Source organism: Leptidea sinapis, chromosome 4 (assembly GCF_905404315.1).
Source record: "Leptidea sinapis chromosome 4, ilLepSina1.1, whole genome shotgun sequence".
Lineage (NCBI taxonomy): Eukaryota > Metazoa > Arthropoda > Insecta > Lepidoptera > Pieridae > Leptidea > Leptidea sinapis.
This window is the reverse complement of record NC_066268.1, coordinates 14,700,840-14,718,719: the sequence shown is the minus strand read 5'-3', so window position 1 is coordinate 14,718,719 and position 17,880 is coordinate 14,700,840. Positions and strand designations below refer to the sequence as shown.

At 34.5% G+C, this 17,880-nt stretch overlaps 1 protein-coding gene across 7 annotated transcripts; it reads left to right on the top strand.

Annotated features, from left to right (window-relative positions):
- The first annotated feature begins 178 nt into the window (after positions 1-178).
- Positions 179-17,628, top strand: LOC126979948 (uncharacterized). Of its 7 annotated transcripts, XR_007732917.1 has the most exons (7): positions 179-286; positions 4,884-5,069; positions 14,869-15,076; positions 15,338-15,421; positions 16,072-16,140; positions 16,588-16,677; positions 17,443-17,628. XR_007732917.1 is itself a non-coding variant. In XM_050829545.1 (5 exons), the coding sequence occupies exons 1-5, from the start codon at positions 14,400-14,402 to the stop codon at positions 17,577-17,579; spliced, it is 432 nt and encodes a 143-aa protein (XP_050685502.1). In that variant the 5' UTR covers positions 14,195-14,399; the 3' UTR covers positions 17,580-17,628. The 7 variants fall into 7 exon arrangements, 1 of the variants encoding a protein (XP_050685502.1); XR_007732916.1 differs by lacking the exon at positions 179-286 and having other exon boundaries at positions 4,779-5,069; positions 14,893-15,076; XR_007732914.1 differs by lacking the exon at positions 179-286 and having other exon boundaries at positions 4,779-5,069.
- The last annotated feature ends 252 nt before the right edge of the window (positions 17,629-17,880 follow it).

Here is a 17,880-nt window from a genome sequence, read left to right as displayed (position 1 = left end):
ACTATAAATTTGTAAAGCGGCACGAAGCAGTCATAAGTTTTCAATAACTGCTGAAGTGAGCGCGGGATGTCTTCAGCATTCTTATAAATATCCAAGAGGCAGTCTATCAATGTAAATCTTTGAAGATTATAATGGGGTCAGTCAAAGAAAATGTGATAAAGAGTTTGGATGGAAAAATTACAGAATTGACAAGTTGGAGAATCTAAAACACCGATCCTAAATAAATGAGCACCACTACGAGAATTTTCCAGACGTAACCGACAAATTGTGGTGTAAAATTTTCTGTGTAAGTATTTTTTCTTTTTAACAAACCAGGGAGGAGAGATTTCGTTTTTAATGTCGGCTAACCATTTGTCCTTTGTTTGAACAACTTGTTGCCAATAATTCTGAAAGTCTTGCAAGAATGTACCTTTAAAATGAGACAGTGCATCTGTGTATGGTAACATTCCCAATGTTCAAAGCAGTATGTATCTGATTACTATTCACAATAGATTTAGCAAGATAATCAGCTTGTTCATTTCCTTCCACGCCTATGTGTGAAGGAGTCCAGAATAAAACAATATCTTTTGTTAGGGATAAGCATTGATATTTGTCTCTAATATTGTAAATGATGAAATTAGTTGTAACATTACATTTAGGATATTGTAAAGCTTTAACTCCCCCAAGCCGACTGGTCCTCTTGGGGGAAAAAGACCAAGACCCTCTAAAGACAAATAAGTTCACAACGACAAAAAATAAAACAAGAAACAACCTGTTTATTGCAACATTAAATGTAAGATCCCTAAGAACGCCAGAAAAACTTATAGAATTAGAAGAAGCAACAAAATATTTAAAATAGGACATCATAGGTTTAAGCGAAGTTAGAAGATTTGGTGAAAGTATACAAGATTATGGTGACTATATTCTACATAAAAAAGGAGAAACTGCAGGAATGTATAGAGTAGGATTCTTAGTTAAAAAGAAACTTGCAAGAGGCATAGAAGAAATAAAAGGTGTTACGGAGCGAATTGCTATCTTAAATATAAAATTACCACTGTAAAATGAGAAATATAGCATGTGGTCCATAATACAGGCCTATTCACCAACCGAGTCATGCAGAAAAGATGATGTCGCAAAGATAGATATATTTTATAAAGATTTACAAGATGTCTTAGAAACTTCACATAAGAATATTGTTTTAATGGGACTTTAATGGACAAATTGGACAGAGACATTTAGGAGAGCAATATACAGTAGGAGAACACAGGATGGGTAAACGCTCTAAAAATGGAGAAAGACTCGTTACATTCTGCATGCAAAACAAATTAAGCATCTTAAATAGTTTTTATAAAAAGAAGGAGAATAAAAAGTGGACATGGCATTCTCCTGATGGAAGCTACAGAAATGAGATTGATTTTATAATTACAAATAACGTCAAAGTTTTTAAAAATATCTCAGTTATTAATAAATTAAACTTTAATATAGACCACAGAATGGTTAGAGGTGCTATATCTTGCACATATATAAGAAAGAAAAGAAGATACCAGAAAGAAGCAAGAAGCTTAAATTGCACGGGTAACGCCAATAACCTTCTTAAAAATTTAAATAATCTATTAGCTCAAGGCATTTATACAGAAGATAAATATGATCATTTGGTAAAATTAATTAAAACTGAAACTTTTAAAACAAATAAAGAAAAGAAGACAGTAATTTCGGATAAAACAAAAGAATTGTTGGATGAAAGGAAAACCTTATTAGTAAACAAGAAAGACAATAAGAAAAAAATAACTGAGTTGAGCAAAAAGATTAATGAGAGGATACGAAAAGATAGAAAGGTGAGAAGAGAAACAACCTTAACAAAATATATTGAAAAGAATGGTGTAGTAAAGAAGGCTTTCAAAGAACTGAACAATAAAAAGGATTGTATGTCAAGTTTAAAAAAAATGAACGGAAATCTTACTAGCAAGAGACCAGATATCCTGAGAATCGCTACGGATTACTACCGGAAACTTTATAGCAGCAACCAAAATGCAAAACGTGATCGTTGCTTCGAAGACTTTACAATCACAGAACCAGTGCCTAGCATTCTTCAGAAAGAAGTAACAAATGCTATTAAAAGCCAGAAATTAGAAAAAGTTCCAGGGCCAGATCAAATAACTAATGAGCTCCTTAAAACCATATCACCAGTTATCACACCACACCTGACAGATATTTTTAACAATATAATGGAAACTGAAATGATACCGGCCGATTGGACGAAATCTACAATAATTTTGTTGCACAAAAAAGGAGACAAAGAAGATATTGGGAACTACCGTCCTATAAGCCTTATGTCCAATATTTACAAAATTTCTCTCGAAACTATTATTAAATCGTATCTCACCCATTTTAGAAGAAAATCAACCTAAAGAACAAGCAGGCTTCCGGAGTAATTTTTCAACTGCAGATCATATACACGTATTAAGACAGGTTTTACAAAATACAATGATTACAACAAAATATATTTCATAGGATTTATCGACTTTAATAAAGCATTTAATTCTCTGGAACATGATTACATTTGGGATGCACTGCGAAAACAAGGAGTAAACAACAAGTACATTCGTCTTCTCCAAAATGTATACCTGAACAGTACTGCACAGGTCAAACTGGAGACAGCCGGAGAAGAGTTCCGCATCGAGAGGGGTGTCCGTCAAGGCGATCCTATTTCTCCTAAGCTCTTCACAGCAGTCCTAGAGATGATTTTCAGGAACCTAGAGTGGGAATGTTTTGGCCTAAATATAAACGGCGAAAAATTGAACCATTTACGATTCGCAGATGACATCATTCTATTTTCGGAGAGTGAAAACTACCTAGAGCAAATGTTGCAACAACTTGCAAATGAAAGTGCTAAAGCCGGCTTGCAAATAAATGCGTCCAAAACGAAAATCTTGACCAACTCATCCGGCCCAACTGGTTCGATAGTAGTTTACAATGAAACAGTAGAATATGTCACAGAATATATCTATTTAGGACAGTTAATAACCCCTAGAAATAACATGAAGCAAGAAATAGACAGACGCATTTGTAATACATGGAAAAGATACTGGTCTTTGAGTGAAATCATGAAAAACCCCGAAATACCTATAGGAATAAAAAGAAAAGTCTATAACACGTGTATACTCCCATGTCTAACATATGGATGTCAAACTTGGGCTCTAACAGACCATCTCTCGGAAAAAGTAAAAGTGTGCCAAAACTCCATAGAAAGAAGCGTAATTGGAGTTCGGAGACGAGACAAAGTTACGTTAGAAAACATAAAGCGTCAGACAAAATTCAAAAACGCACATAAGCTCTGTCAAAAGCGCAAGTGGAAATGGACTGGACACATTCTGAGGGAAGAGAAAGAGAAATGGATAAAAACCGTTACAGAATGGTATCCAAGAGACGGGAAACGAAGGAAAGGTAGACAGATTAGAAGGTGGGAGGACGATTTTAAAAGAATAGCAGGACCGGACTGGATGAGAGTAGCCAGAGACCGAATAAGGTGGAAGTCTTTAGAGGAGGCCTCTGTCGAGAGACAAATTACTAGTTAAGATAATTTAAGTTTTATTTATAAGAAAAAAAAATTAAGTCACTAGTAATAATAAAGGCTATTTTATTTTATTTATTTTAAAGCTTTTAAAACACTCATGATATCTGTTATAACAATCCAATTATTACATGACTGTTCTCCAATATATTCTAGAGCAGCATATATGGCAGCACATTCTGCTGTGTATATACTAGCCAAGGTATTTAACCTATGACCAAACACACTCCGCAGTTGTATGTCATAAACTGCCATAGAGACAGCGGTATTACTTTTAGATCCATCAGTATAAAGTTGGCCATAATTTTGCCACTCTGACTGCACATCTTCCTTATATTTTAATGATTGATTAATAAATATTTTAATAGGTGTATATTTTGAATTATAAGAATTTAAATAACATGGCCAAAGAATACTAGAAAATAGATTATGATCACAAGAAAAATGTAACAAATCAGAGATGCCTTCTACTTGATAGTAGGAATTATTGTCAGTTCGGTTAATATAGTCCTGTATCTTTAATAGGAGTGGGTAATTATTAATAGAAGTTAATTTGAGAAAGAATTTTGTTTGTAGATATTTGAATCTAAGAGCTAATGGGGGAATATTACATTCTACTTGTAATGATATAATAGGAGTAGATCTAAAAGCGCCTGTTATGATCCTTAAGCATTTATTTTGTATTTTTTCTAATTTATTCACTAATGTAATTACTCCACCATAAGAGAAGGCATACTCAAAATGGCTACGGACTAATGACTTATATAGTGTTAGCAAGATGCGTGGGTCTGCACCCCAATATGTACCAGCTAATAATTTCAGAATATTGCAGGCCTTTAATGCTCGATTTTCTAATATTTCAACATATTTGTACCATCTAAAATTACATAAAAACGTAACCCCTAAAAACTTTATTGAATTATCTATTGAAATTTCCTGAGTACCATAATATATTTTTGCATCTCTTATTCATATACATCTCTTATGCTTTGAAAATATTACTACTTTGCTTTTGTCAATACTGACCTCAAGACTAAGATATTGAAAATAAAGCTCCAATTTTTTGAGTGCTACATTAAGATCTTACACAACATTTGATAAATTAAGTCCTGAACTATACACTACTAGATCATCAGCGAATTGGAGGTTAGAAACTCTATTACCCAAAACAATATTTATTTGATTTATGTAGATTATAAAGAGCAATGGACTCAAAATCCGCCCTGCGATACGCCTCTATATGAATATCGAGGACCTATTAATTGGTTATTGACTCTAACATAAAGTTTACGACCATGCAAGAAATTGAATATCCAACTAACTATTTTTTCAGGGACATTTAAGGATAGAAGAATGGATGATAATTGTTCTAAATCAACATTATTAAATGCTCCTACAACATCCAAAAAAACACCAGCCAATATCTTATTGTCAATCTGGGCACTATGGATGTCAAGACATAAATGCCGTATACTCTCACAAGCAGAACGACCACATCGAAATCCAAATTGATTATTAGGTAAGAGGTTGATACTTTCAATATAAAATATTACTCTCTGTTTTATTAATTGTTCAAAAATTTTACCAACACACGAGCTTAGTGTGATAGGACGATATGAATCAGCTGAACTAGAATCTTTCCCATTTCCCAAAATTGGAATTAGACAGTCTGTTTTCCATTCTTCTGGAATAGTAGAGTTCTTCCATAGGAGATTTAATATTTTTAGAAACTTATTTAAGTTAGAAGAGTTTAGGAGTTTAAACATTTTATAGGAGAGCCAATCCAAACCGCATGCGGAGTCCTTTCTTGATGAAAGACCAGCTTTTAATTCTTCAATAGTAAAAGGGGCAATCATAAAAGAGTTGGTGCTATTTAAAGGATGATTATTGTGAATAATTGTCAAATTTTGGTACTGTATCTGGAGTATATTTGTGTAAAAAGTTGGATATCCAATTATTGCTAGAGAAACAATTATTATTAGAATATAAGTTCTTAAATTTCCTCATTTTTGTCCAAATCTGTTTCATTGGTGTTATATATTTATGGTGGAGCAAAAATCTGTCCAGGATTTACGACGTTCAAATCTTAATATACATTTTTTCTTTGCTTGAGCTTGCTTAAAATGAATGTAGTTTTGGATATTGCAATTTGATTTGAATAACAGATAAGCCTGTTTGCAATCTTAAGGCCGGCAACGCTCTTGTGATTCCTCTGGTGTTGCAGGAGAGTGTGGGCGGCGGTGATCACTTAACACCAGGTGACCCGTACGCTCGTTTGTCCTCCTATTCCATAAAAAAAAAATCTTCGACCACTTTAGTACATTGCCCATTCCACCAGGGAAGTTGTCGCTTTCTTTTAGGTAGATTAGTAATATTGTTACAGTGGTACTTGGTTTTAGGTACTCAATTTTCTACCGCTCTAAGAATTATGAAACAGCAGTTATTGTAAGACTTCTGTAGATTACAATTATTTATATCAAATTGTTTTAACAAGTCATTTACTAAGTTCTCATATTGGTCCCAATTTACTATTTTCAGATTACTGTGTGGAGGACTAGAGTACAACTCGACTCTTGACGACAACGGAAAAACACCGCCGACCATCCCGCGGTGTCAGAGCTCCATGCCTGAAGTGCAGTTCCGACAGAAAACTGTTAGGCGAGCTCTGTTTTCGTTGGACGTCAGGAAGTCGAGCGGGCCGGATGGCATTTCTCCAATCGTGCTTAGAACGTGTGCCCCTGAGTTGACGCCGGTGCTAACGCGTTTATTCCGGCACTCTTATTCAAAAGGCGTAGTCCCTGATTCATGGAAGTCAGCCCTTGTCCATCCGATCCCAAAAAAAGGAGACAGTTCGGATCCGGCAAACTACAGGCCTATTGCGATTACCTCCCTACTCTCCAAAATCATGGAGAGCATAATTAACGGCCAGCTCTTGGTATACCTTGAGGGTCACCAGTTGATCAACGACCGGCAGTACGGCTTTCGCAATGGTCGGTCGCCTGGCGATCTTCTGGTATACCTAACACATAGATGGGCGGCGGCTATTGAAAGCAAGGGGGAAGGCCTGGCAGTTGGTCTGGATATAGCAAAGGCCTTTGATCGTGTATGGCACAAGGCGCTCCTCGCAAAACTTCCATCATATGGGCTTCCCGAGAGCTTATGCAAGTGGACCTCCAGGTTCCTCACTGGGCGCAGCATACAGGTCGTTATCGACGGTTATTGCTCGAATCCCAAGCCCGTGAACGCTGGAGTTCCCCAAGGCTGTGTGCTATCTCCCACGCTGTTTCTTCTGCATATCAATGATATGTTGGACACCGCCAACATGCATTGCTATGCAGACGACAGCACTGGTGATGCCGTATACACGGGCCATGCAGGTCTCTCTCGGGAAAACGTCGACCAGTGCCGGGAGAAACTTGTGTCTTCTATCGAGTCCTCTCTCGAGAAGGTCGCGGAATGGGGTAAGTTGAACCTTGTCCAATTTAACCCCCAGAAGACTCAAGTTTGCGCATTTACCACTAAAAAAACCCCATTTGCCGTATCACCGCTCTTCGAGAACACTTCCCTTAAAGCCTCGCCTAGTATCGGAATACTGGGTCTCGAAATCTCGAGCAATTGCCAATTCCGTGGCCATCTGGAAGGCAAAGCCAAACTGGCTTCAAAGAAACTGGGCGTCATAAATAGAGCACGGCAATACTTCAAGCCGGCCCACATTCTAGCGCTCTACAAAGCGCAGGTCCGGCCTCACATGGAGTATTGCTGTCATCTCTGGTCTGGCGCACCCCAGTATCAGCTCGATCCATTTGACCGCGTGCAATGCAGAGCAGCTCGAATTGTCGGGAACCCAGTACTCTGTGAACGGCTGGATCATTTGGCGTTGCGTAGAGACGTCGCTTCATTGTGTGTTTTCTACCACATCTATCACGGGGAGTGTTCCGAAGAGCTGTTCAACCTGACTCCTGCCGCCGAATTCCACCTTCGCACGACACGCCACAAGTTAGGATTTCATCCCCACCATCTGGATGTGTGGCGGTCCTCCACAGTGCGGTTTTCAAGGAGCTTTCTTCCTCGTACCACGAAGCTGTGGAATGAGCTTCCGTGTGCGGTGTTTCCGGGACGATACGACATGGGTACCTTCAAGAAAAGCGCGTACACCTTCCTTAAAGGCCGGCAACGCTCTTGTGATTCCACTGGTGTTGCAGGAGAGTGTGGGCGGCGGTGATCACTTAACACCAGGTGACCCGTACGCTCGTTTGTCCTCCTATTCCATAAAAAAAAAAGAGGAATGTTGGATGGAATTGAAGAAGATTCAGTTTCCGACACTACCATGGAAAATTTTGTGATTGTAGGCAAGTGATAGCTGCCCAAAGAGTCCTGATGAACTTGCCATTCACAGCACAGGAATAATGAAGATGATACTATTGTTAGATCCAAGAATTAGTACCCACTGTAGTTGGTTGATCATTATTTAAGAGCATTAAGTCATTATCGTCCATTACATCCATGATGTCTCTACCTCTAGAATTGGTTCTATTACAACCCCAAATGGTATGGTGAGCATTAAAATCACCAGCAATTATTAGTGGTTTTGGAATACTATGCAACAGTCTATTAAATTTAGATTTGTCAAAGTTAGGTACACTGTTGCCAGGACTATAAAAGCTTACAATTGAGATGTCTTTTTGTATGTATTTAATTTTGATTGCTACATTTTCTATAGAAAATCTCAGAAAATGTTTCTAACTTTTGAAAATAAATGCCATTTCTAACAAAAATTGCTACACCATTGTGATCATTACCACAATCATTTCTTAGTATTGTATAACCTCTGATAGAAAACTGTATATTTGGCTTAAGCCAAGTTTCTGATATAAGTGCTATGTCTATATCCTGCTCATAAAGTAGGTTTTGAAGCTCAAGTCTGTTACTCAACAGACTTTGAGTTGAATGTGACGTTTTATTTTTAATTTGTATGGTATCTTTAATAGCTGAACTAATTGCGTGTAAGCTAAGCTTTGATTCTGTGTTTTATTTAATGTAATGACTTTTATTATTGATTCTGTGATTAGGTTCATTGCTGCTGGATTGGATAAAATTAAATTAATGATGTCTTGTGTGTTCTCTGTCTTATTGAGTGATGGAAAGTTTGTTGGATGTTTAAATAAATCTGATATTGGTGTTTTACTTTTATTTTTACTATCCAATATCTTTTTTGTTTTATAGGGCATTGACCCGATACTGCAAGATGATTACCTTTAGAGTGCACACATACTGCTTTGTCAATAGGTATAGTACATTCTTTATATGAATGATTTTCAGTGCAGATTGAGCAACGCTGAGCATTCTTACAGAATTTAGCCAAGTGGTCAAACCTAAGGCATCGGAAACACTGCTTAATTGGCGGCACATAAGGTCGCACTGGTAGACGCCACATCTTTAAGTGAACGTAATCTGGGAGTGAAGTAGATGATGCAAAAGTAATAATGACTGCCTGTGTAGGTTGTAATATAAAACCACTATCGGATTTGTTTTTTTTTTCATTATACGCCGAACAGAAATATTTTTTTTTGTACTTGACAAAGATTTGAAAATCTTTTTGTTGGACATATCAATGGGTACGGAGGAAATCACTCCAGAAAATTCAGTGGCACCAGCTGGGATGGACGCCTTAATATTTTGTTCCCTTAAAAATGTCGTGTTGTCTAGGAATGTATTAGCCAAATTGGGTCGTTCAAACACTACTCCTATCTTATATTTGTTGAGTTTCTTAAGTTATTTAATGCCTTTAATGAAGCGTGATAAATAGCTACTAAGAGTTAGCATGTCACGACTACCAAGTGGCTGTTCAGTGACACTCTCTATGAAGACTATAAATTCATGACCGGCACCTGCGTCTTCCGGATATCGGCGACAATAGTCGGCCACCCTATATGGCAAATAAAAGTCCTCGTGGTCTTCCAAAACTGTACGCGAATCTGAGTATTCTCTACTTTCAGAGGTGGAATCTAAAATAGACTCACCTTTATCTCGTCCCGGCTTGGTTTTTTTCCGCCTTTTCGACATCTCTTACCACAAACCTAAATCACTAAATATATAGACTTTTACTTATACTAAACAAATTAAATGATAAACATATACAAATACTTATATACTTTTCAAAAATATGAGGATTATATACAATATAATAGAAATATTTAATTTTACAGTTAAAAAGACCGCCCTAAGCAACCAAGAGTTCCCGCGCTTTCGTATCAGCCTCATTCATAGACATTTTTTTTTTTGGTTCTGTTCGTCCATCTGGACAGGCAAAGGGATCAAAAGCCCATACAGCCATCATTCATAGACATAAAAGCAAACCACAGACTACAGTTCACACTCCACAAATGGGCGAACGCTTAAGTGTCAACTGCCAAAGTTAATATTTTTTTGGCACTGCACAGTATACGCATATATCCGTAAGAAGGGGAAAACAAGTTACAGAAAAAAAATATTCATATAATTTTCATAACATTCATAAAAGTATTCATATAATTGTATAGATACGGGAAATGGAATGCGGAGAGCATATAAAATATATGCATGTCTATTAAAAGAAATGAAAGATATTGTTTTAATAGACACCTACATTGTTTTTTCAATTTATATTAACATAAAGGTAGGCACAGTTGGTACTTAATTTTTACATCTCGCCAAACTGTTACAAAAGTTTGTTGGCGAGATTACGCTCTTATATTAATGTGCATCTATAATAAGTTGTAATTGCCTAATTTGTTCGTTATACTACACAATTACTAATACACACATAATATAATACTTAGTTATTAATTCCTAATATTCCTAAAAACATGGTAAAATTCTTACCTTAACTAACTTACTTTAACTAAACTATACTACTTTAAATATTAAGTCTTACATGGAGACGTTAAGAAAAAGCTCTTTTAATTTTTTCTTAATTCCTCCTTTACAGTCTTTATCCTCTCTTAACCATTATAACATACTGTTATAAAGTTGAGTCAAAACATATTCCCTCAATCTTTCCACGTAGTAATTACATATTTTTGGTATTTTACATCTAATCGTTATATTGATTCTCAATTTGTCCCTTAGTTTAATGGGGTTTTTAAATCTATTGGAATTATAATTATCCATTGATATTTAATAGTTACTGGCAGATTTTTTAAGTCTTTAAATATGTTTTCATATTTTTTTCTGTATTTATCCTTATCTTTCCTTCAAACTATTAGTTTTAATAATCTAATTTGAATTTTTTCAATGTAGTTTAAGTAAGTCTTAAACGTTTTGCCGTAAATATTTAGACCATAGTTTAAGACTTAATCTTAAATTAGGATGATTTAAGTCAATGTATCTGAAATCGATTGAAACAAGCTATAAAAACATACAAAACAAACCGTCTTATAAACAAAATAAGGGTCAGAACTTTGTGAGGGCCGAAAATCGAAGTTCGATTTTCATTCGATCCGAAAAATCGATACTCGTGTATCTGAAATCGGTGTTGTCGATTTCCAATGCTATTCTCCTAATTTCACAATCCTTGACGTTAAGTTTTATTCGCATCATGGATACGTTTGTCTGTAGATTAGTATTCTCGTCGAACGTTTTTGAACTATTACAGCTGAATCACAGCCGCGCATCAACGATATGATGACAAGCTCGATGCACTTCGTTCTATAGTTCTACAAAATGTTAAATAGTTCTAGTACTATTTAAAAGGATTATTATATGTTGCTTTTAGTTAATAAAAATTAATCAATTGCAGTAATTTAAGAATTAGAAATCTTTTTAGAGAACTAGATTTCGTGGTAAACATTACCCAACAGACACATAGCTAATTCTTAGATGTCCACATCGGTACCTTCAGCTTTTATATTATTTAAGTTAGTGTCTTTTAAAAGTATTGTGTATATGTCTGGATTAAAATTTGGAAGCAAAAATTGTTTGGATACTTGAATGGGTCCGTTCTGTGTAATATGTAAGTACATATTTAGTTGTTTATTTATTCCTCTCCGTAATGTGTGAATTGTGACAATGATGTATCATATATAATATTATCTTTTCTCGTGAACCGGAAATAATACTCTATACTATTTTAAAATGTATGTTCTACCAATGTATATTTGACATATAAATAAATGCATGAAATTAAATAAAAATGACTTGGTACGTTATTAAGTAGGTTAGTCAACCTAGTAAAGTTAAAACGTTATTACAATATCAAATACGTCATTAGATGCACAGTTACTACACATGAACAAATCGATAGTGTGTGAGCATGTGTAGTATACACGGATATAAGGTAAGTTTAATGTAAAATAAGTAGTACCTAGTCGATAATTTAAGAATTAGACATCAATGTGAAGGTTTTGTGGTTAACATTATAGTACATACTTTATGTATTATGAAATACTTTATTGTGCAAGAAATACTTATATATGAAGTGTTTTCTTGTTGATTATTAAAATAATTTTATTACAATTTTCATTGAATGCACTGCTGTCATAGAGCAACCCGGGCCACCGGCTTACCGGGGGGGAGTAGTTATATGTAGGAGTTCCCCTGTGACAAAAAACAAGTCCACGTGGCCATGTGGGCCATTCTATTTGTAGCTGTACCTGCAACAGATAACATCAATTAATTGATACGTCTAATATACAACCTTTAACGTAATGCATTCGTAGTATTTTTTATGTTATTTATTTATTTTATAATATCTACAGCACATAACATCACTTATTTGCTTAAGTATTGTATAACGCGGAGGACCAGTATATGACTGGTCCTCCGCGTTAGACAACCTCAGAGAATGGCTGCGCGTACGCTACCAAAATCTAAATTAAAAGAGCGTCACTTCTATCATCCAATTTTAATGAATGAGGCACGCCACTGACTCGCGTCGGTGCTCGATACACGCGATTGTGTAATGCGACAGCTGGCTGGCATGACATGTTTTACTGCGACAGCAATAGTGTTAGACCGAGATAGAGCACACTGTATTATTCTCAATTCTTATTAAATGAAACATTTAACTATTGGTCGAAATGTATGCCTTGTTATTGGTTTGCAATTTCTAAAATTTTATAAAAACAATAGAAATTGGTTACTTAATTAGTTTTAAGGATTTTGTATAAATATCGTATACCTGAAGTGAAATATATATTCCTCATATTACTCAAGCAGTTGTTTTATTTATCCCACAAACGCTCAGTCTCTAAACATTTAATAAAACTAGTTGGAAGCAACACGGCTCCCTAGACGAAATGTAGTTGCGCGATTGACTCAACGTCCCACAAAAATGCGGAAATGTTCCGTTGTTTGCTGCAAAAAGAGATCTACGTCACAAAAAGAAGAAATTATTAAGCAGATTACTACTATTAACTAATTTTTAATTTAAATTAACAATAACAACTTTCATGTTGAGAAGGATTTATTTACTAACACTCGACGCTACTCTCATACAAAATACAGACCGGTTGAGCAACTGATCCTATTAGGTACTCGGTTAAATCAAGTTAGTAAGTCTATATGCTATGCTGGGTGATCTATATTTTGTTACCAAATTCAAAAGCATAGTTTTAAAGCATTTAGCACTCTATATTTGAATTCAAGTGCACATTATACCTAATATAAAAACCCAAAACTCAATGTATTGAAAAAGCTCAACAATACAAATGTACCTACCTAAACTTACCTTATATCCGTACATACTACACATACTCACACACTATCGATTTGTTCATGTGTAGTAACTGTGCATCTAATGACGTATTTGATATTGTAATAACGTTTTAATAAAAATAAAACATCATAATGGTCCAAACGATAACAGCTTATTCAAAAAAGTTATAAAAGATGATAATTATTGTCGGGTCCAAACTCCAAAATTGCACCGAAGACATCTGTATGGGCTTGAACTATCTGTCTATCCTAACGAGGAAACCAAAAAAAATCATAATTTAAAAATTAAAACAATTCATTTAATTCTATACTTATTTAATTCTTCGGGACTAGCATCCATGGTTATGAAATAAAAAACTAAATCATAAAAATATGTCTTAACATAAAAATAATAACAGTTTATACTTAACGTCATGTTTAAATTCTCGTTGGCTTATACTTGAAACAGACAGATGACAAAGCAAAGAGTATATATAGGGAAAATAGAGCCCTCTACGCATTATAACCTGCTTATTGGAAAGTAGCGCCATCTGATGATTGGCCCCGAAAATAACTATATATAAGCTCGAAATTATAAAATTCATTTTTAATGTTGTGACGCAATTGAATTACTAACTCTACTTTTAAATGTAGGTATTGCAATTTTTTACCATGTTGAAATTGCGCGTAGAGTTAGTTATTTAATTTTGTCACAACATAGAAAATAAAGGATAGATTTAGTAGTGTAAATATGCAAAATGGAACACGAGAGATACATACATGCACAAACGCTAGAAGTAGCCGCCATTTTATGACCAGTAGGCAGTGACACAACTAAAGAAAAGGTGAAAAGTTTTAAAGCGAGTGACAGCAGACAAGGCTTTCATTTTCGGGCCATCTGTTAGTTGGCCCCAAAATTAAAGTTTTGTCAACTGTCACTCGCTTTGAAACCTGCCCACTGGTCATAAAATGGCGGCTACTTCTAGCGTTTGCACTTTGCGCATGTATGTAGCTCTTGTGTTTCATTTTGTATATTTTTGATATTGAAATCGAAGTGTAAGTGCGTCGAGTCGAGCCTTGTGTTCCTTCGCCTTGCTGTTGCGAATTCACTCAAAAAATCTCCTTATTCTGTGAATTTCTACTTTTTGTGATAGAGACACTTTTGTTTGTGGAATTTATGAACTTTGGTGTAATGCCGAGACGTTGTGCTTTCGGTTGTGCGCTCCGTGGTAAGTAAATTATTCTCTTAAATCTTAACAGTATAGTTTATTGACTAATCTTGTGATAAATAAAGTATCATATAATGTTTGTTCTACTCTCAGGTTCTACTACCGGTCCGTAGATTGAATTTGCAATCATGGTTAAAACTATTATAAACATACCGGTTTTCTGTATCTTGCCCCAAAGATTAAACTCCAATCCCTCAAATCACCTTATGTCAGACTTCAGACTCCCCCTGACTTATATGGTTTAATAATAATTGACAGCTGTGCTGGCTTCTGACACCATTTTTATCAAGAGAAAAGTCAATATATTAGTCCAAAATCTAATACTAGCCCAATGGTCATAACACTAGGTTATCACAATTTATCTGATGGCTTTAATAGCCACTAAATTTATTTAATAATGTTATTTATTATTTTCAGAGATTCCAATGCATCGTTTCCCAGATGCTGTCAAATTTCCTGAGCAGTTTAAAACTTGGGTCAGTCTTGTTGGTGGAAACCATTTAACATCTGATTTTGTATGTTATAAGAAGAAGAGAATTTGTGATATACACTTTTCTGACAGACACAGAAATCGTAATCTAATATCGGCTAAGCACATTGGCAGTTCCGATGCTTCATCTGCCTGGTAAGTCCCCTAATTTAACACATATTGAGTTAGAATTCGATTCTATTCCTTATTCTGTCAGATTTAGTCACACCACTAAGAATCTTTGTTGAGTTGATGTTTTTTTTGAAGGTATATTGTATCATTCTGGAAACACCTGATTTTCTTACACAGTTGTGATTACAAAATTCAATAGTTGCATTTCTAGCTGAAACTGGGTCATTATCAATGATAATCATTTAATAATGAAACATAATCTTTACATATTCACATTATTTTTAGGACAACTACAGAGTCAAGTAATCTTAGGACAAGCTTCATCCACACAACATTTACTGCCTACAATAATACAGCAAGACTGTTCAGGTAAATAATTTTTAAAATTATTTACTATAACATAAGTGACATTCTTAATGATACCACAGAAATGGCATGGAGCGGCCACCCTCAGGGTATTAAATAATAAATTTTATTGTATGATTTAACATTGTAACCATATTTTTATGCAAAAAAAGAAGCCCGCTGAGTATCTTATGCCCTTACTTCTCAGGTCTGAGGTATACTTTTTCCAATAGGTAGTATTGACTTTCTGTAAGTGATATTATATCCTATTTCGAATAAAATATTCAGAAAGAATATAAAGTCAAACTCAATTGCTGATAAAAATCTGTCAAAATTTAGCCTAGAAATGGGCATTAACAATTTGATTTTGTTCTGCTTTTAATCCCATGTCTTTTATGTATCTTCTTAAAATTATTGATATTTATGGACATACACATACAAAATTTTGATGTATTTCTTGGTTGTAATTTTAAAATCTTGGGCCCATACAATGTTATTGATTGAAAATCCCACATTTGACCTTGATCTTAATGTCATGTTTTCATATAATATAGTCTTCATAATTTCATTTCATTTACATAAGATTTTACAAATTACAATAAAAGTTTTCCGGTTCTCTGTGGCATACAAATAATAAATAATCATTAATCTATTATTATGTTTATTATTTACAGAGCCATATGTGAGCAACTTTGTTTTAGAAAAGGCACCAACTTCAACAACATTCCAACCTGTGGCTGCAGGTAAAATTCACATATTTTTTTCAATTTGTTGGCTATTATCAATAATAATAAATATATAAATTAATGATTATATTTTCTTTTGAACACATACCAAAATATTATATAATATAATATATTTCTATCTATTATACACAACTAAAACATAAATAAAAACAAAATTTTATAATTTTAAATTTTGTGAGTAGTGTCGGTATGTCTTTTTTTCTATAATGGTTTTGTTTGACAGCTTATTTCAACTTGTGATTTAATTTGAGCTCTAGACTCTTAAGAAATGCTGGCCTGGTTCTACATTTTCTGAGTGCTACTTCATTATGATTTGATTTTTGTTTTTTTTTTCTCCATTATCGTCTGATTGAAATTGACGATTGAAATGATTTGAAAAGTATAGTTAAAATTCACTCTGACAAAGTGGGCAACAAACTATATAAGTATTATTTCCAATTTCAGATGCATCTCAACAATTTACTTCAGCAAGGTGCTTGATGCTGGAACATAATTATAGTTTTATTAGCAAGCCTAAAGGAACAGCTGGAAAAGGTATTAATATTATTATACTAATATTGCAAATGGGAAAGATTCTGATTTCTTTTGAAAATATTGTTTTTGTACTTTTTATCCAAAAAGTGCTGAATAAATTTGTATGAAATTTGGCATAGTTTATGATCTTTTGTCTAGGTGGGCAAAGTAGTTCCCTCATAGTCCCGGAGCTGGGGACAAAAATCAGCAAGATTCTTGTAATGGCCCATCATTTATTTTGTAGTGTGTGAGTTAGCAAAGTAAGGGAGTAGCACACCTGACAATGGCGGGCTTTGATGTAATATTACAACACTCATAAGAAATTAAACATAATAAGAAATTCGAAAGGTCTTTATTTAACAAACATTAACCATAAATGTGACAGTAATTTTATGCATTCGCATGACATGACATAAGACTATTGAGCCAAATGTCTTTTTTGATGAAGGCTGCATTGGTACCTGATAGGATTGAGAACAGCTAATGTCCGTGTGTGAGTGAAATTTTTAGTATATTTTTATTCATGACTAGCTGACCCGACAGACGTTGTGCTGTACATATTAAATTCTGCTTCTTATCAAAACCTTTGCTGGACTTCCACAAATATTCAAGACCGAAATTAGCCAAATCGATCCAGCCATTCTCAAGTTTTAGCAAGACTAACGAACAGCAATTCATTTTTATATATAAAGGCTTTAAGACTGAATCCCTTATCATTTATTTAATACCATATAATACATATATTATACTACTTATAAAATTTGTAAATTAAACATTCTTTCACAGATCTAATGGCTTCACAGTGCACAAAGATCAAGCATCTTCAAGCAGAAATATCGTGCTTGCGAAAAAAAGGACAATCTTTCAAAGCAAGGTTAAAAGGTGGTGCAGATCGATCAATCAAATTTTGTCCGGAAAATTAACATATGTGGGTGAAGACGAAACAAAAATAGCTGACCAATAATATTATGATAAACATAAACATTATGAAAATAAAAAATAATATGCAAACATTGTTTTTTATTTCTCCCACCCAATAACTTCAATTACTCATACCAACACTACTAAATCCTATCCTTTATGTTCTATGTTGTGGCAAAATTAAATAACTAACTCTACGCGCAATTTCAACATGGTAAAAAATTGCAATACATACATACATGTGCATATACCATAAATAACTAACTCTACAAAAAGTAGAGTTAGTTATTTAATTGCGTCACA

Excerpts from the sequence above, each read along its gene's own strand:
- LOC126979948 (XM_050829545.1), top strand. The coding sequence starts at position 14,400 with ATGAACTTTGGTGTAATGCCGAGACGTTGTGCTTTCGGTTGTGCGCTC. Across the intron at positions 14,452-15,337 it reads TTTCGGTTGTGCGCTCCGTG|GACAACTACAGAGTCAAGTA; the intron begins GTAAGTAAATTA and ends CATTATTTTTAG. Across the intron at positions 15,422-16,071 it reads AATACAGCAAGACTGTTCAG|AGCCATATGTGAGCAACTTT; the intron begins GTAAATAATTTT and ends TATTATTTACAG.